Source organism: Trichogramma pretiosum, unplaced genomic scaffold (genome assembly GCF_000599845.2).
Source record: "Trichogramma pretiosum strain Unisexual culture from Peru unplaced genomic scaffold, Tpre_2.0 scaffold12, whole genome shotgun sequence".
Taxonomy (NCBI): domain Eukaryota; kingdom Metazoa; phylum Arthropoda; class Insecta; order Hymenoptera; family Trichogrammatidae; genus Trichogramma; species Trichogramma pretiosum.
This window is the reverse complement of record NW_019641690.1, coordinates 1,322,756-1,343,088: the sequence shown is the minus strand read 5'-3', so window position 1 is coordinate 1,343,088 and position 20,333 is coordinate 1,322,756. Positions and strand designations below refer to the sequence as shown.

General features: G+C 40.8%; 1 protein-coding gene across 1 annotated transcript in view; it reads left to right on the top strand.

Annotated features, from left to right (window-relative positions):
• The first annotated feature begins 5,961 nt into the window (after nt 1-5,961).
• LOC106649871 (IQ motif and SEC7 domain-containing protein 1) overlaps nt 5,962-20,333 on the top strand; it is an 83,884-nt gene continuing 69,512 nt past the window's right edge. Inside the window, exon 1 of the mRNA XM_023461853.1 lies at nt 5,962-7,065. Within this exon, the coding sequence (XP_023317621.1) occupies nt 6,719-7,065 (347 nt within the window). The 5' untranslated portion in view covers nt 5,962-6,718. The remainder of the gene's footprint in view (nt 7,066-20,333) is intronic.

Sequence of the window (20,333 nt, the reverse complement as noted above, 5' to 3'; positions counted from 1 at the left end):
GCATGACAGATAATATTAAATAGCCATTCTGGAAAATCTTGGACAGCTCATATGCATCTGTCTTCTATGGCGATTTGAAAGGAGGGCTTTAAGCGATCTCAATAATAACTTATATTGTTTTACATTGAGAATATAGAACGAAATGAATCACAATTTCCCTCCAAATTTATAAAAACGGAACATTATTCTCCTATCAAACTTTTCGACTTTCTTTTATAAAACAAGGAGAAAAGAAAACATGTGCTGCTTATAATGTTTGAACATTTTTAAAAGCTTTTCTTTTTCTTGTAACAACACACATATTTCATTCATGTTTAGATAAAATTCCATTATTTATTCAATAAAAATATAGAAACACTCTTAGCTACCTCAATAAATTAAGCTCATTTACAAGGTAAGAACAATGAAAAATGCATTGCAATGTAACTTAAAACTTTCCTGCGTAGTTTTAACATTTATAAATAATAATAGTGTGAACTTATGAAATTTGCATGATTCTTGCGGTTGAAAAAGTTAATTATACTCTTTATTTGAGTTACTACATAACACGAATTTGTTTTCCTGCTTACCATTTTTTAGTATGAATTCTATTTAACTGCTGATAAATCAATGATATTAAAAATTAAAATCAATTAGAATCATCCATTTTTTCATTTGAAATTCCCAAAAATCTAAGAACTCAAGTTTTGCAACAAATTTAAACGTATTATATGATTATTCTACGTAAAGAAGGATAAATCTTATCTCGTCGTTAAATGTCAAAGCGATAAAAATTTGTCGCAAAAATAGTCGTCGCACACCCTCGCACGTGCCGACTCATGGAATCACGAGTAGCGCCGTGGTCCATGCATTGTAGGTGTATGTCAAACGCGGCACGCGATTGGTGTTTTACTAAAGACTCGCGTGATTTCGCTAATGATATTGTCGATTACCGTTGACTAAACGTTTTTCGAGATGTCGCCGCGCGATAAAGAACTCGCAATATACATTCAGGCGAGATAATGAACTCGGAAATATGTAGATCACTGCTTCTTTTTATTTTACGAGTTAACTTGCTCAAGCGATTATTATAATTCACATTAAAAAACACGTGTCTAATAAAAGTTACATTTCACACTACTTATCATGCAAATTACAATCTGTCAAAATGTATTGGACAATCTGAAAAACTATTACGAGTAAAAATAGTAGAGAATAAAATGACTTTTGCATGCGGACGTTGCTTGTAATTTTAAGTCATTGAGACATATTGCCATTGAAAACATTTGCACTTTAAATAATGAGACTCTTTTCTTTAGTTTAGCCCCACTGATGACAAAGCGTGAAATGTTGATTAAAATAGTCTAAAAATTAAATCGTCGTGGTTAATCAAAATTAAAATTATTATTTGTTTAAATTAATCAAAATCATGTTAAAAATTACAATTTTTAAATTCTAAAAATGTAAAGTACAACTTTTGCTATCTTCAAAAAAGTTCGAATCTCGATTGATTTCCTACAAACGTCAATTTTAGATTGAGAATTGATGAAAAATCTCTCCAGCATTCGTTACAAACTCTTATGTTATCGTTTGATAAGTGAAAAACTTTCGTGACGCATTGACTCTAATTTCCATGATGCACAATATTATTTTATTGGCAATGGCGACACATGTGTTAATATTCAGCTATTATTAGCCTCGTATGTACAATTGTCATGATATCGTTGTTTCATATTTACGTAATCGAGTGTTCGTAAAATCTAATTTTTTATTTGAACATTTATCATATCTTCTCTTTATGCTCAATTTGCTGAGAAATTTTCCTCGGTTACTTTATGATGAAGGGGACTGAATAGTCTAGGAAATTTTTTCACAGGATGTATTCATTCAATTGTTATAATCTATCATTGAAACCGATAGGCGCCACGAGGCGCGTCAATATTTTTAAAATTTTTTGTTCTTCGAAATCAATCGATAATAGCAAACATTGATGATTCTAATGAAATGAATCGTCAATTTTTAAACTTTCACAGAAATCACCATCTGCAAGAACTAAAAATGTGTGACGAACTTACTGACTTCGACATAATCTTTACTTTTTAATTTCATTTATAATTTTATCATACATAAAATGCATGAAAACTCCATTACCGACTGACGTTGGCGCATAATAGTTTAAATTCGCGTATGCAGATAGCGTGCAAGTATTATTTATCGCCTTTAAAATATAAGTATATTTATAGGACGAATTGACCCAATATCTTGAGTTGTTAAACACCATTGCACGTAAAATTTTGTGTCCAGAGTATCATCATTCTGCTAATACTTAGTGTTTTAAAAAATATGTGCCCAATTTTACGTTTTAATTTGTTCAAAATGATTTAAAACAATAAAATACACTAGTTGACTTGCTGATGTCTAATTATTCATTGTTAATAGCGAGTACCTTCGTATTATAAACGTAAGTACTGCATTTTTTTATACGTCTTCATTAATTTAAGATTTAACGTTATTTTTTGTAATTTTTTTCTTTTAAAAAGGAACTCTGTGATAATTTTTAGATGTGACTTTTAGAGCTAAATATTTTTGGAAATCTGCTTTAATATTTTCTGAAACTATATTGAATTTCGGAACAACATTTATAGGTACGCTTAAAAACATAGATATCCATTTAATATTACAAAATTATTGTTACTAAAAATTAAGTACACCATTCATTAATTTTCATAAAATGTTTTAAGATAAAGCCGATTTTTAACAAAATAGATTGTGACAATAAATGTTGCACATTATTTTAATTTTGACACGGATCACGACACAAAAATAAATTATATGTTGAGCACCATGTTTTTACGATGAATTTTCATCTACTTTACTTTAGAAAAGCAGCTTTGCTGAATCTATAAAATATATAGAAGAAGCAATTTGTCAATTAATGGGAAACGGGGTTTTAATTGCAATTAAGCAGTAAAGTACAACTGCAACAGAATATTCAACATTAACGTTAAAAATAAAAGATATAGAAATGCCTTCGTAACATGCACCTCATTAACATGCAGCTAATGGAAAAGAACTATAGGAGTTTCACTTTGAAAATTACCTTTTTTTTATAAATTTACGTTACAATTTTTATAACTTTCAAACAATACTAAGAATTTAATAAATAAGTCTATAGTTATAGACATTTTCAAATTTAATCTTGTATTATTTTAATTAATTATTTGGCTTAGGTTCAGTTTTTTTATGACCATTTTCCGTTCTATTCTCTTCTTTTGTGCATTTTACTAACGACTGAAAAGTCTTTTAGTTTGAGAGACTAGAGAAATTTGCCGAGAAATTAATTACCCATGAAATACTAACTGAGTAGTAAGAAATCTACTTTTAATTTGCATCAGTAAAAATTACGTAATAAGTTTTAAAAATTGATAGTTGAAATTACGCTTGGTAACTTCTAATTTTTTTCCCGTGTACGCTCAATAATAAATAAAGGTCTTGAGACTTGTGGTTTTCTTCATATCTACATGTTTCAGTTAGAAACACTCACACCGCCCCTTAATATTCGTTTAATAAAAATGAAATGGATTGCTTTATATTCAAACAGTGAAACTAATTTAAGAATATTTTCTTCCGTTCATGTGACAAGATTATTTATACCACATGGAGAAAAATTCTCCTACACATAGCGATAAAATTGCATCTTCCTGCACCGAGCAAAGAAATCGCACCTTCTGGCAAGAAATTTAAAAGTTGAATTTTTTTAAGCTGGTCTTTGAAAAGGTACTTTATCAAAAGGAGTCGTTTCAATGTACTTTGTTGAATCTGCATTCGATTTAGATTGATTTTTAGATTGAAGAAAAAAAGTCATAGTAAGACGAAACCGAACACGCATTGGCCGCGATGCAAGAAGATTCGCGTGATGTGCCCCATGCGATCGCACTCTCGCGAGCACACACTATAGTACAGAAATACAAAAGAAAGAATAAGGAAAATGCAGATTGACAGAATGAGAGTATGGAATAGAAGAAAGCTATAGACCGTAATTAGGTCAGAAATGGATCCTTCTTGACTTTCATTTACACCAACGTAACATTTTTCCTAGCAAAATTGCTCAAATTATATCTGCTGTAACATGCGATACCTCCTCTACCCACTTTATTCCGGTTACTTTCAAGCGCGAAAAAATTAGCCACTATTATTCTCACGTTTCATATTTTCAATTGTTTTCAATTTTGCACATTAATTGAAATCGTTAAAAGGCTATTGAATGGAGCAATCACTTTTGATTGGTTCAGTCAATCTATTGACAAACCTATAAGATTAAAAAAAATAGTGTAGGGGCTTAAAAATAACATTCTAAAACCCAGGGAATGGATTCGAGTAAACATTTTTATCACTAATTTATCCCTTTTACTAATAAAAAGTAAATCTTTCAATTAAATTACGAACATTTTTGTTGATTAAATTGCTTTAAGAGCAGTATATTCGTTTACACTAATTGCTATCATTGAAATAACTTCAACTTTAGTGTGGAAATAAGTTGGATCTCTTTTATACAAAAACAAACATGTTTTACTCGCACTTGGGGTGGATGCTTTATCGACGCGAATATATAGGGAGAAGTAAAAATGAGCATTTCACTAATTTATCCGTTGAAGCTTAAAAACAGGTCAGCCATTCGCTTACCATTAAATCTTGCAGTGGAGGTCGATCTGTAAAGAGTATGAGCTTTTTTGGAATGAGTGAAACTTTTTTCAAGTAAAAATAAGATTCCAAAGGTTCACTTTGAAAACTATTAACGATAGAGCATTACGTGATAATACGTGAAGTGATAAACGGAAATTAGTTTAAATGTATTACGATAAAATTCAACGTAAACTCGAATAAGAAGAGAGATGAGATTATAAATGGGGTGAAAAAGCTGGGTTACACGTGATTGAATTATGTGTATTTTCATTATAGTTTTCGTACAAAGACAGACATCGAGGGTAAAATATTTGTTAATTAGCTGTTGGGATGGTATCGTGAAGTAGCGATGCTCGTTCGATTCGACACAGGCGCGAGCATGCAAGTATAAAACGGCAGTAAAAATTGCAGCGCCACCAGTGAGGCGAGTGAGAGAAATTCGCGTCACTCTCGCGCTAAGTCGGAGCCGCTGGATTGGAACGTCGTCGCGAGCCGTTGGAGCATACAGAGAGATGTTTGCCGGCGCGCGAATCATATATAAGATGGTGAGTCGTCGGCTTGGTTGGCGCGATTCGAATTTCGAGGCCGCTGCACTGCAGACGGCTCTGCTCGGCGTCTTACATTTATGTATATGCGCCCGAGCCGACTGCAGCCGAGTGCGCCGCTTCGAGCACGTTTCGAAGGCGCCGAGAGCAGCCGAGCACTGCTGGTAACCAAGGCAACGAGTTCGCGCGCCGCCGTCAGCTGCCTTTGTCCTCGTGTTCGGTAATAACGTCGAACTGACGTACGCGACGAATGTGTGCGCGTGTGTGTGTGCATTTGTGTGGGGCTTTTGCACGCGCGAGAGCTGCGCACAGTAGTAGTCAGTCGCTACTTTGCCGACGGCAGCATCGGCAACCCGTCCTTGTCGCACTCGAGCTCGAGAAACGAAATTGCGAGTCGCGGCGGCAATACATATACATACAGTCAACGAATTGGCGCGCTGCTGCATGTACATGATACACAACACACACGCGAGCAGATCAGCGATGTGTGCTCCCGAGTAGCCGACTGGCGCGTATACGACTGCCGCCGACTGCTCCGAAGCGACTCGAGGCCTCTACTCTCGCGCGATTCGCAATTTCGCATACGGCACAGGCGTCGCGCGCGCGTCTGCCTCCACTCGCTCTGTGTGTATATGCTGGGGCTACATGTCTACTTGCTAGGCGGCACTTCGGCAGTCGCCTACGAAAGAGCCACCCGTACGCGTCAACTGCGTGACTATTTATATACCGTATAATACAGCAGCTCCGTATCGAACGAGACCCTCCACTTTTTAAATCCGCATTGGCAATCGTATATATAACAGTTTACACTCGGCGGTGGCGTGGCGTCGTCGTTCCCGGTCTCCCCCGGTGCGTCGTGTGTTCTCTCGTTCCAAACTCCGAGATTCTCTCGAGCTCGCCAACAGTCGCCCGGTGCAACTGCACGAACGCATTGTCAATGCGAAGAAAGCACGAATACAGAAGTTTCATATAGGCTGCTAAGCTTTCGAAGGACGCGTGCCGCGCGTAATCTCGATTTTGGCTGCTGCTCCTTTGCATGTTCGTGTGTCTCTGAGTTCCAACCATGCAAGATGCAGCTCAACGGTCGCCGGCTCGTTAACGAGGACGACACTTGACAATACTCGACATCGAGTTCTATTTCGTTTTTGCAATTTTTATCCTCGGTGATTGTGTATCGCAGTGTGCAGAGTGCAGTGGCTCAGTGAATCGCGCGAAAATACTCGTTCTTTATGTTTAGTGCAAGTTTTATAAGCTGTACCCGCGTTTTTTATGTAAATCAGTCGACTTGGAGGTATTTGCAGGTTCTAAAACTCCACGAGCGATTCGTTCCATTGGCCTCGAATTGTCCTTTTAGTGACGAATTTACCGTATAGGTGCATGAGTGTATTTAATAAATATTTACGAGAGCTATTATTTGTGAATTGTGCGAGACAGTGAGAGAGCGAGATCAAAGTCAGCTCTCGAAATCTTTATCTGTGTGTGTTCGTTGATAATATTTGAAAAAAAGAATCATGAGTGCCGCGATTCAACCACAGCAGCCGCAGCCGCAGCCACAACAACAACAGCAGCAGCCGCCAGCGTTGCTGTCTCAGGCACAGCAGCTAGCGGCTCAGAGCAGAGCGGAGGGGCTGGAAAACGAGGACCAAGGGCTGCTCCTGGACAACGGCGAGGCCGACGTCGAAGCCGTGATTTCGGAGAAAAACCAGCTGATCGGGCGTCAGTACGTCGAGATCGAGCGGCTCCAGCGCGAGCTCGCCGAGGTCATCAACGAGCGGGACGCCCTGCTCTGCGAGGTCTCCAAGTTCAAGTTCGAGTGCGAGATGGCCGATTTGAAGCGGCTTCAGGACGACTGTTTGAGGTAAGAATCGAGCGCGACTTCAACGTCGACTCCGTATAGGAATAAATAAACACGGGATCAGCCGGTGGTCGATTGTGAATTAACAAAAAAGCGCCACTTAGCATCTGCTGTGTTGTCGACTGTCGCAACTGTCCGTAGAGTGTTTAGCGAGGAGCATTGTCGAATGTCGAGCTCTTCTGGCGCGCGCGCGCGGCATTGAGAAAAAAAGACGTTGCTGCCCCGATGATCGTTGCCGTACACATATAATATTCGAAATAGGCATACATGTCGGCTCGGTGTGTGCGCGCGCGACTATTGTTGTTGTGCGCGGTCTTACCCCGCACTTGCGACGTGTATTACGGCTCGGCGCACGCCGCACAGGGGTGCAAGTCGCTACGACACGTACTACTACGTAGCACACATACACATACATACATCTACATTATAGACGCAACGTGCAAGTACTTTATACCCGAAGCATTTTCAGACGCACGAGTGCGAGTATTTCACCAGCCAGACAGTCGGAGCGACCCTCGAGAGTCGCGTATGTCGTCGTTCGTTCGATTGCCCGATTATAATGCACACATCTGCGCCTGTGTACGCTTACACTACTCGACTATTAGCCGCGCACATCCGTACATTACATTTGGTAGTTAGACTTTGTACATTTTTTGTTATTATCTAATATCCAATCTGCCTGCCTCGTACGTTCTATCAGTATACAGCATGTAACACAGCTCGAGTGCGGCCATGTGTTGTGATCGTTTTTAAAGCCCACATTTGAAGATATCACCATGTTTCTCGAGCATCTTCAAACGTAGAATGTGTGTATGCCAGTATAGTAGTACTTTCTTTACGGATGTTTTCTATCGTATCTGAGATTGATGTAATTTTACCTTAGCAAGAATTACCATGCGGATATTTCTCTCGGTGTGCTACATTTCTTTGAAAAAACAATAATTCTCGATGGAAACTGAATCACTGATAGTCACATGTGTTTGTGGCTTCTTGAGCGAGCTATTTTCAAGACACAATGACTAATAACGACAGTCTTCTTTACAAAGACTGTCATAATCGCTTTCTCTATCTTATCTAATCATTTTTTTTTATTTTTTGACGAATTTCTTTTCTTTTTTTCTAAATCAATGTCTTCAAACCGTTCAAAATGTTGTTTTGGCTAATCCATGAGTCCAGAATCGAAAATTTGCGTTTAATCGGGCACGCACAAAGAGAGAAACAATAATGGCCAAAAAATCGAGTAAAGCGAGCTTAGTTGCTTATTTGCTGTGTCATAACGTATAGGTCGCGTGCGCGTCACAATTCAGCTGGCTTACAGCACAGGCCGTGATGCTATTCGGTTGCATACGTCATTTCTGCGATAAGATCGATAAACGACGCTCGTCGTTTCTGTGTACACGTAAGACAATGATTGCTCGACACAAAAAGTATCGTCTCTCTATCTCTTATTTGTGCATACTTTCATGAATGAAATAAGTCAGCCTCGAGATTCAGCTCGCGCGACAATTTGCCCAGGCGTGCTTTATACTTTGAAGATGCGCCGAGTTTGTTTTAAAATGTAGGTTGCCGTGCACGCATGTACACATACAATAGGAGCACTCGCATGCGCGATTGTAGCGAAAAAAAAACAACAACGTTCTACGATAGTCGCGAATTATCAGTCGCGAGAGATTAATGGAAGCTTCAAGGTTGCCAAAGCTCGTGTTGGCGCGACTCGGTGCCGGTTGCGCCCGCGCATTGCTCCAAACTCCACGCTCGGCTTCCATGGCTCGATATACAGATATACGCGGAGTATGTTGTGTATATATATAGCTGCTCTCCGATGTTGTCGCGCTCGTCGCTCTCCGGCGTTGTTGCTGCTGCTGCGCGTGGGCGCGTGGGGCACGTATTATATATAGCGCATATACTTACATACATTTATACAGATACACGCTTTAGCCGCCATTCGGGCTGAAAACAACAAGGAGCTCGCGCATGTACCAGAGATCCGTACGCCCGTTTCTGTTCGAGTATACGTCCATGTATGCACGTGTGTGTGTATGTGTGCTCAGCAGCACATGCGGAGAGCCGATCCGAGATCGCGAGAAAAAGAGGAGAGACTTGGAATGCAGAGAGCGTCCTGCATCATGCGATGCTGCCGCGCTTATTCTCGCCTCTCTTTGCTTCTCTTTCCGTCTCTTTCTTTCTCTTTTACCAATATATATCGCGCGCGAGTGTATGTGTGTATCCGTGTGCGTATGTGCCCGCGCGTTGCACCTATACCCGTTTCAGAACCAGATCCTGGAAAAGGCGCGACGGACTCTCCTGTGCGCCGAGGCTGCCCTCGTCCTCGTCGCCAGCGCCTTAGCGCTGTCCATGTTCTTCTTCTTTTCCTCCACCTACCTACCGAGCTACCTACCTACCTACCTACCAACCCAACTATATATGTACTCAAGTACTCGCGGAGCGCAAACGAAAAACTTTACGAGTGAAAGGACTGCAAAGACCCAGGCCAGTACAAAAACAAAGCCCGAGTTTCGATAATTTAAAGCACCGATGCACCCGCGTGGCCCTTCGATGCTCTCGAGAAAACAATCAAGTTTCGAGAGGTATATCTGGAACCGAAAAATTTTGTACGCTGCAGTCGCGCTGCCCGACTGTAAGAAGTTTCTATGTACTTCGGCAAGTTTTTCAAAAATAGAGTTACCAACTCGACAAGTATCGCTGCTTCGTTGAGTTTATTTATGGATGCTGCAGCAGACTTTATATGGAAGTCACTTTTTTCGAGAATACGAGAGGACGGGCGACAGATGCGCAACCGTAATACGTACTTGTATACATGTGTGTCGACTAGATTCTTGCTGTTAAGCACTTGACATTAAGATTTCAGAGTCATCGAACTCGCTTTCTTTATTTCTTTTTGATTACGAAATATTCGCGATTGATAATAAAAAATTTGTATAAGTAAATCGAGCATTGATCGATTTTTTACACGATAATAATCGACACAACCGTCATCGACAATAACCCTGTCGATAAATGAAATATATTCTAATTAAAATAAGCAATTGAGTTGCGTAAGCCGAGCAATATTTATTCAATTAACTTGTAGCAGAGAGAATAAAAAAAAAAATAGCGAGCTAGAAGTCTTAGTAAATCACTTCTTCCCTCGAGCAACATAAATCTTACCCGATCTGCTCTCACAAGCTTTTCAAAGCTTGAAAGATTAAGTCGATGAAAATGCTCGGCGTCTACGGGGCTACTATAGGAGCAGTTTCGGTGGACGGATAAAGAAGGTCCGCTGGGTATTCGGAAAAAAATCGTTTTTCGATATGTTTTTGTTGTGAAAATAATAACGTGCAATGTGACGCAACGCAGCTGTGCGTTCGAAATGTTTGTCTACGACAGAAGGATCGCTTTCGTTCGAGCTCTACATTTATTTTTGTCATATTTTGTTTTTGTTTTTCCAAGTTATAGTTTTGAGCCCCGATACGATTTTGGTATCGACGAGTCTCGCATAACGACGTACACCAATGTACAGCAGGCGTTTGTACTTGAATGCACTTGAGTATGCAGATTGCGCTCATGTAGGTACGCGAATATATAGGTAAAAGGTTATCGATCGGCTTGCCTACACCTGCACACATTCGTTACGCGCGTATATCTTTATATTCACGGATTAAAATGTGGCATGTGCTCTAACGTCGCGCGACCCGCGATATAACTCGGAGCTATAAAATATAAAGGTTCCGTCCTCGGCTTACGTAAGCGAGCGGCCAAGATCGCGCAAGAACTTTGGTCAGAAGCGCGAACACAATGATTCGTAGGAAGCAAAGTCCACGGGCGAATAATTCATGATATTGAGATTGTCATAAAAGTTATATATACGGCGCGCACGCACGCGCGGACGCGGAGACTCAGGCACTTTCGCTTTGAGGTCTGAATCTAGTGCAGCCCACTACTACATATTCCGCAGCGAGTATAGCGGCTTGTTGCAACCTCGTGCTTAGATATACGAATAGTTTACACTGCAGCACGTGTTCGGCTGGCTGTGTATACATGTCATAGGATTACTATATAAACGTCTAGCCCCGCAAACATGTGGCAAATGCTCCGCGCCGTTGGTGTTTGCGATCAGAAGTTGCGTCTGGGATTTCCAGTTTCATAACGCATTCCTGCTCTGCCGCCGCTGCGATATCTCGCGCAATTGGTCAATCTATCCCGAACGCGCACGGCCTATTCGCTACTCACTTTTTTCCTTCTTTTCCTTCCGAGAGAGCGACTTTTTTTCTGCATCACTCCGAGCCATCGTTGACTTCTGCAGACTGGCTCGCGTTAGAAAATCAATTCCTTGAATCACCTCTTCTCCTCGTATACGTCTACCGTCATTATCAATACGTGACATATTGCTGCAAACGAGTCTTTATGTGCACGATCGTACGATATATATCTGTATACATAAGCTCTGACGATGTGGTGACAATGAGCATGATTGCAGATGATTAGGGTCGATTATCCGACTCGCACAGCGACGGAGAGAACTCGCGAATCTTATACAAGAACAAAAGCCGAGCCAACGTTTCAAGACGGCACTTTATCGATTCGAGTTGCCACGGTCGTACTTTTTTCGACGACTTCTTCTACTTTCGCGTTGATAGACTGTCCGAGTTCGAGCCTTGAAATCGTCACTTGTATTGACTCGAGTGACTTTCAACGAGTCCTTATCGATACCCGAGACGCTTTTTCTTGGCATATCGGCGAACAAGAGCCAAGCGAGTGATGCAATATTGAATAGCTTTTAAGCTGCGACGGATTTTCGCCGGCGTGACTATTGCCGTTGTCCAAATCGCAAACTACATATAAGACTGCATGGCAGTACGAAATGTTTTACGTGCCAAGGCGAACGCGTACAGGCTCAGATCTAGCTCGCTCTTTTTGTGGCACAGTAAAAATCACACGGGCAGGCAAAAACGACGCTACGGCGTTCCGGAGGATAATTAGCTTAAGCTCCGCTTGGTCGCTCGCGTGCATGCGCATACATCATCGTACTACCTTGCGCAGGTAGAGCAGAGTCGAGCATACATATATACGTACTCGATCGAACATCCCCCGCTTTGGACGATTTGCATTTAACCTTAAAGATCTCTCTTCTTTCCTTTTGACCCCGGCATCGCTTGATTTACTTTTCACGTTGGAATAAATATTGCGCGTTGCTCGATAGAAACGGCTCCTTGTGAAGATGGCAGAGCATTGAGTGGTACGATCTTCCCAGCTCGTTCGAAAACATGCACTAGGTAATGCAGTGGGCTACTTGACACGACAGCTTGTTCAGCCGATCGGAAGCTTTGCAACTTTTTGTCACGTAATGCCAGCGCAAATTCTTACTCTTTGCGCTGCCCACCGATGTGTGCATTGCGTGTATCATTACTCTTTATTAATTTTATACGTTGAAGCAAATGGTTTGGAAAACCATCGCAACTTGACCTGACGTTTCGCTTGGTCCGATCGATCTTTCATGTATACTCGCGACTCTCAAAAGATGCTCGACGACATTTCTTGCCTCGCGGCCTTTCTATTGATTTCCAATAACCGACTTTGGATGAATAATATTTGTAATCTGAGTATCACCCTATTGCTTCGATGCAAACGACCTTATCGAAGCAATTACTCCTATAATTGAATTAAAAATAACTCGACGAATTTAAAAATATGACAATGACCGAGATTAAAACTTCATAAAACGATTGATTATCTGAAAATAAAAACGCAATGTTTCATTCATCAGCAAAAGTTGAAGTAAATAAACTCAGTGGCTTATTGTGCTTTTTGCCTCAATTTTTGCTCTCATTCCGTCCCAAGTGTGAAAGAGAGTCCTTTGTTGTTTGATTAGTTACGCAAAATCTGAGAAGTTGTTCTTGTGTCAACGATTGACGCAAACTAGCTCGTGCCTAAACTCGAGAGTTGTTTCATTTGTTCGATCGTACACGCGTACTCACGAAGTGCTTGACTTTTCACACAATCACCTGCGTCACAGATTCGATACGTTTTGCCCTATCTTGCTTTTACTTGGTAAATTCGTGATGAAAGTATTTTTGCTGCATTTTAGTGTTGCAGTTTTACTTTATAAGATATATTTTTCAAGAAAAGTTAGATTTATTTTTCTAATTAAAATGTAGATGGATAGTTTTTACTTATTTCATCAATATTCCTTGTTTTCGGTTCAGACATTTCAAAGCGTACTCGTCGATCAAAATAAAAACGGTACGTTCGATTAAAAATAAATAAAAATTGATGAGAATAAAAACTGTCAGCTACTCACGTTGTGCTGGCGCACATAAGATTACCGATGCTGGCACTTGACATTATAGCCACTGTCGCTTGAGCTTATGCTAATTCCAGAGTGAAGATGTCGATGCTCTTCGTATTATACATGACTGGCCGAGAGAGAGACAAAACTCAAGGCACACTAGCGGCAGCAACCTTGCCACTCGATGAAGCGGGCATTAAAAAAAATTCAGGCAGGAAATTTTATTGCTGGAATTAATGCGTTATCGTCGCCTCGCACGGACGCGGCCAAAGAGGGAGAAACGCCAAAATTCCTGGTAATGCTTGAGCGTGACCAAAGTGAATAGAGTCGAACACTTGGTCAATAAAAAATTGAAATGCACACGAGCCCTTGTTTTCATGTCATTGAGACGCTCGCGAACAATGGCAACCGATGTATATAAAATGCATAATCAAACGAGGGAGTGAGATTCATTTATGAAAAAACAATGTTGTATCGAGCCATTGTCGCTGCTGCTCGCCATTACCGCCGCTCAATTAATGTAATGATTTTCCTTTAATGGCACAGGGCTCGTCAGTCGATTCAATGGCTGCATCATTCCCGTATCATTTGGATATCTCTCGTCGTATGTGCAATTTCAGCGAGGGCTTCTACGTGCAGTCATCCTTGCCCGTGCAATGCCTTATGAGAACTTTAATTTGCTCGGCCGCTGGATCTCGTTGTTGTGTGCCACCCGTCGACGTGTCGATTAGAGATACTTTCTGGATCGCGTATAAAGGGTCGACGGCTTTTTCTGATCGACTTCCGGCCGCGCAGACACTGCAACAGTTTAGCAATACTTCGTTTCTCGTCCCACGCCGGAAAGAATGCGCCTTGTCGCGCTCGTGCGCGCTCGCGCCGGCGCGTGCCGTTGAGAAAGCATTGCATAGTTGGCCGTGAAACAACGCCAATAGCTCAACTATAGACAATATGGCTATGGATATGGCCGGAGTACCAGCGAAACCTACGCTTCGCAGCAAAACTCGGATGACTGACGACATTTTTTCATAATTCAGTGTGTGGCGATTTATCCGGTTCGATAGCCTTAGTTGACGAGTCTGGTACCGTCTAGCAATAATGTTGCGGAAATTTTGCAGTTGCCCGTACATTACATGATGAATGATTTACTAAAGAAGGTATTGATGCTGTAACTGTTGCACCAATGAATAATTAATTTTGCCTTGCTTGACTGCAGCTTATTACTTATCAATACATTTTTCACATGCAGTATTGAGAATTATTATCTTCTCGAGAAAATTAAAAAGTTACAGCTAAAGCTGTTCATGTAAAATGAAGTTATAGTCTGCGGTCAAGCATGATGAACGGTCGCGTGCATATTTTACGAAAGTGAAGATGAATGCCCGGGGCATGAGACGCTCTTTTATGACGTACGAAGCAGCTGTTCACGTGCTCTTCAAGTACACTTATTACGTATGCAGGTATGGTATTGCGCAAATATGAACGACTTTTAAAAAATTCATACGTTTTGTAATCAATTAGTGGAAACTCCGAAGTAATTCATAAAGTTTGCAAAAAAAAAAGTTTAATTAAGATAAAAAACACGGAGAAGTGTGTATTTTCAATGCCTATATATTCACTGGTCTGTGTCGTTTTCTAAGCTGGCAAGAAAAGAGAAGAAGGCAGCGCAGTGAGACGTAAGAAAGCAGAAAAGTATTTTACATTTGAAAAAGGCCTGGCACTTTTGTGTATAAGAGCGCGCACACGAGCTCGTGCGAGGCCAAAGCCGACACAAAACACGAGGCACAGAGTTTACGGCGCGAGCTCTGCCTATGTATAATTCTGCGGAGCGAAGAAAGCAAAGTTCATCGAGTCTCGGGGCCGCGAGCTGATAAAAAGAAGAGAGAGAGAGAGAGAGAGAGCAAGAGCGAGCACGAGGAGCACAGAAGAGAATACGGCACTGCGCGACAAGCAACAGCACGAGGCAGAAAGAGAGAAGTAGAGATAGGATGGAAAAGTATACGGCTAGTCGGAATGGGCTTAAGGGCGGACTGTATCATGTATCTTGTGGGAAAGCACGTGGAAGTTATACATGCATACTCTCTATTGCTCGAAAGCGAAATCTGCAGCTGCAGTGTTATAGAGTACGAACGCGACGAGCCAGCGACAAAGAACGACTCGACGAAAAAGATTCGAGCTGCAATAGCAGCTAATCTTTTACCATGCAAATGTCTTCTTGCTTTGCAGTCAATCATTCAGATGCATTTACTAGGCCCATCTTACTTCTTATTTGTTACATGCAGAGGTAGGAAAAACTGTACGAAGTCTTTGAATCATTCGCCCCAATTAGAAGTTTATTTACGTTCGACTTTGAAAATATAGTTACGAGTCTTGGATGATTGATGTACACCAATTACGCAATAAGTTGGAGGTGCACTTGAACATACTTGCAAGGCTTCCCCTTGCGGCTTTGCGGGTAAACGTCAGGTGTGGTGCACGAAAGGTCGGCAGCGAGAAGATTCGGCGCAGTTGGCACGTTGGCCCATAAGTGGCGGCGCGTGTGTGCATCCTCCGTTGATGCACTCGCATATAGACGTCGTCATAGCGGCCTGACTTGGCGTATAAAACAATAGCGACTGTCAGGGCCAGCAGTGCATTCACTCTAATTACCAACTATATATAGTTTACGTATCGTATGAATAGTAGACACACGAGCGCGACGTATGGTGGTAGCAGCAACAACAGAACGCATACACGGCTCAGTTGTAATTAGCCGTTAGCACGGTAAAGAGAGATTACTCCTCGGTGATTCGCGTGTTATCTGCGCGCTGACAAGCCACACGCAGCCGCTCTAAAACCATAGTAACTGCACAAAAAGTCAGTGCATTAATAGTTTCTCATAAAAAAAAAGAGAAGAAGAAGAAGAATCAACAACAACAACAACATTACGATGGAAAAGCGGCTCAGTCGCGAATACCACGAGTCGCGTCTGCACTCCTGGAGCCGTGCGCATTTTGTACTCAACAGACGCGCGAGGAGCAGTCATTAACCTCTTACTAATTGTAGGACTAACACAGTGCGAGCCACGATTTTTATCGGCGAGGCTCCGTGTTTATTTACTTATATGCACGCAACGGATGGATATATTCCGCGAGTTTGCCCAAAGCGGAAGTTTTTTTTCGCCCCCAATCGCGAGGACAACGGTACACCGCGCCGGGGCATTCAATTCTTGCCGAAACAAACGAAATCAGAGGACGAGGATCTAGCAAAAAAATCTCGAAGAGATCGAGGATCCAAAGGACTCGTTCGGGGGATTTTATTATCAATTCGAAGCACGATGTAATGGAAAGCGCACGTATACGTATGTGAGAGAGACGAGAGAGCGAGGCGGCATGTAGGCCAGCACGAGGATCGGAGCGCGAGCTCGTTGCAGATGACGCGCGCTCGGTCCGTATAGTACGGCACGACGCCGCGCCTGCACAATATAAGTATAAGCAAACACGCAGCTAGCTTGCGCTGCAGATATATATTATAAGCAAATGCGAGCCCGACGCGCGCTGCACATGTATATATACATCGGCTGCAGAGAGCGAGGCAGGACGTTCCCACAACGAGTTGAATCCAATGAGACTGCATGATCCAATGAGCGAGCCATCATAAGCGAGTCGCACGCATGCAGCGAATATATACGCATCCGAGGCGGCATAATCCAACTCGTACGACCTGCATGTCCCTCGCTCTCTGCACTCGCGAGCGCGCACGACTACTTTATTTTCCTATATACATATACAGCAGTGCGTCACGCACACATTTGTGCAGTTACTTACGTTATACACACACATGCGTACGAGTATATTTCTTATATATACCTATCCGTATCCATTTATGTACGACGCGCCGCACTACCGTGTCGTTATGCATTATCTTACATTCATCCACGAGCATTTTATCCGTATATGCATATATACCTACACACGAGCGCCCGCAACCGATGTGGGGAAGGACAGATAATTGGGCTTTGCTCTCTCCGAGCATAAGTGCAAGTGAAGTAAAGACGCTAGGCTGCGCGCACTCCTCGCTTACACATGCATATGCATATTCATATACGAGTGTGAACTTACGTGCTCTAAGAATATTTATAAAACATAGAAAGAGCTAGAGAGAGAAACAGAGAGAGAGAGATGGTTGACCTTTTATGCACCGAGCTCTTCAATTAGCCTCGTGTACGTCTGGGCACGAAAACGGACTGCAAAAGTGCAGGAGGCGCGCCGACACGGTAGCGCTTATATTTACATTCATCGTGTGCTCTTCTTGTGTGTTTGTTATTTTATGCGCGTTATACCGACTGTTCGCGCCAAGCTCGCCTATACCAGTTTATATTATAATGCACGACAATAATTACATAAAACACAGCACTTTTTCCTTCAAACGCTTAATTCAATGCAGTATAATATGCATACTTATGCCTAAGTGTGTGAAAATTTACCCAAGCACTCGGCGCTGCTGGCTCTCGCTTATTTGTTATTTTATTCTCGCTCTACTCGCTCTTCGTGTTTTGTAAATGATATTCATATGTGTGCTGTATATGTATTCCTCCATCTGCTCCCCTCGTTTCGATGACAGTCGTATTTTTTTGTCATTTTATTCACAACTTGTTTCTCTATTTCAAATTGAGGACGTGGACGAAATTTGTCATACTTCAAGTGTCAATCATAAAACCGTCAAATACATTCAAGATTACTTAAATGCATTTAGTCACTTTGTCTGATATTCATACAATTGTATTTTCAAACGGTCTGTAATCCCCTATAACTAACATGAGAATATGAGACAGACACAATTAGAGTGTACACATTCGAATCATCCGTATCAAAAGCGTTACAATCAACGGTTTACTTCTTCATTGTACTCGCCAGTCACCACACATTATTTAAAATTTAATTTAATTAAATACCAAGTGCATAAATATTTAAGAAAAATCGTCTATTGTTCCAAGTAATAATTGGTAATTCCAAAATTTGGAAACTGTTTAAAAAATTTTTATATTTGTTTAATATGTATCAAATTTGTTATGCTTATTTAATATAAAATAAAGAAAAAATATATTTTCTTTATTTTTAAAATGAAGAATAACACATCTAGGAATAACATATCTTCGGTTGAACATATTGCAATGAATGTGAGGTAAAATAGCGACATATGGTGGGAAATAGTAATGTTTCAAAAGTCGAGTAAATTCTTTTTGCAAGAGTTTATCCGATAGAACAATTTCACACCATTTTCGACGGCAATTCACTAAAATATGCAAAAATGAAAGTTCGAAGACCGAAAGAGGAATGATGTATCAACGGTACCTTCCTGGTATGATACGAAGGTACTGTATTTGCGTGATGCATTATGAATACGTAAACTGATGCGCACTGACAGTACTCGAGTGACAAAACAAAAGACGTGTCACCCGCATCGGTCGTATCACCTTATACAGTGCTTTTCTTGACGTGACATATGATAACAGTTTTCTTCGCGATGCCTTATACTTGATTTTTTATGCCGTTACATCTCAAATTGCGAATAGTTGTAAAAATAATTTTCCTTATCTTTTTTCTTCTTATGGTACAAACTCGCGAACTCGAATAAACACATTCATTTTAAGTATCTTGCTTTGTGTAGCTAAATAACATACACGATGTAGAGTCAGTTTCTCGTGTCAATGGCGTTTGTCAGAACCGTCATGAACGAGTTATTATGTATATCTTTTTTACATTTAACTCTTTCCCCGAGTGCAGAAAATAATAGTAATAACAATGCCATGTGTATTGTGGTCGGGAGGTTTTTGACCTTGGCAAAAGCCTTCGTGTCGAGCTATCTCTCACGATTTCACGGCTTCAAAAGGAGAAAAATATGTATCGCGGGATGTTGTTATTAGTCATCGCGGGTTCCCCCCGTGCTCCCCCGATGTTACTTTTCAAGATGGAATTCAGCTGTTCGCTCATCGCTTATTCAAATATTTCAATAGTTCGCACTTGTGCATTTCTCGAATAAAAAGTTTTCCTATTGCAGCAAAACAGTGCAGCGTCCTGTACAGAAATTCTTCTATATTGATGCATGTGCATCTGTTATTTGCCCGCCTCGATAATTGCTATTTCAATTAAACGTGTTATGTACAAAGTAATTGTATCAATGGATCGCAAAAGTCTTACACAGTAAGTTTTATACAACAATCTGAGTTGTGTAAATAATTTATTGTGAGCTGAAACATTTCACGTAAAATATGCAGTAAATTCTTATCATATATAAAATTTAACTATATCGCAATATTTAAAAATTCCTTTCTCTAATGACTATAAAGAATAATAAAACATTTATTTATTCAAGTAGTTAAATTTTCATATTGTACTTATTCGATTTCAAAAATAGTCCCATCCAAAAACTATTGTGAATTGATGCATGAAGAAATTGATATTATTTTCTTGAGCGTGTCGGTCATCACACTCGGGTAGTGGTGAATTTTTCTTAAATGTCTACTTCATGCTAAAGCTTGTCCAACCTGCTACTTTTTTGATACCGTACTCTACATTGTATGATATAAAAGGCGGCGCGCATGCTTTAATGATAGTCGGTCGTTGCCCGCAGAGAGCTCAGCAGAAACGGCTACGTGGGCTTGCTGAAAAGCACCAAGGGAATAAAAGCTTCTCTGATCTGTAGCAGCTCATCTCGTCTTCATTGAGTTTTAACAGAACCATTGAGCCTCTAACAGTGTATGCTATTCGTGCAATTGAATATGCACGACGGTGAGGCTCTCTCAATGCGACTACTGCAATGATACGCTGAACCAATGATAAAAGATTGCGACGATTTTTCGAGCATCTACGCAGTAAAATGACGTTATTTTCTGAACACTCATTTCTTTCCGTCCAAAATGAGATACATTCAACTACTTCAGTGCCATGTACATTGGTTTATATAACTTTTGATGGGTTTTTACAAACGTAAAATGTGTTTCTTACGT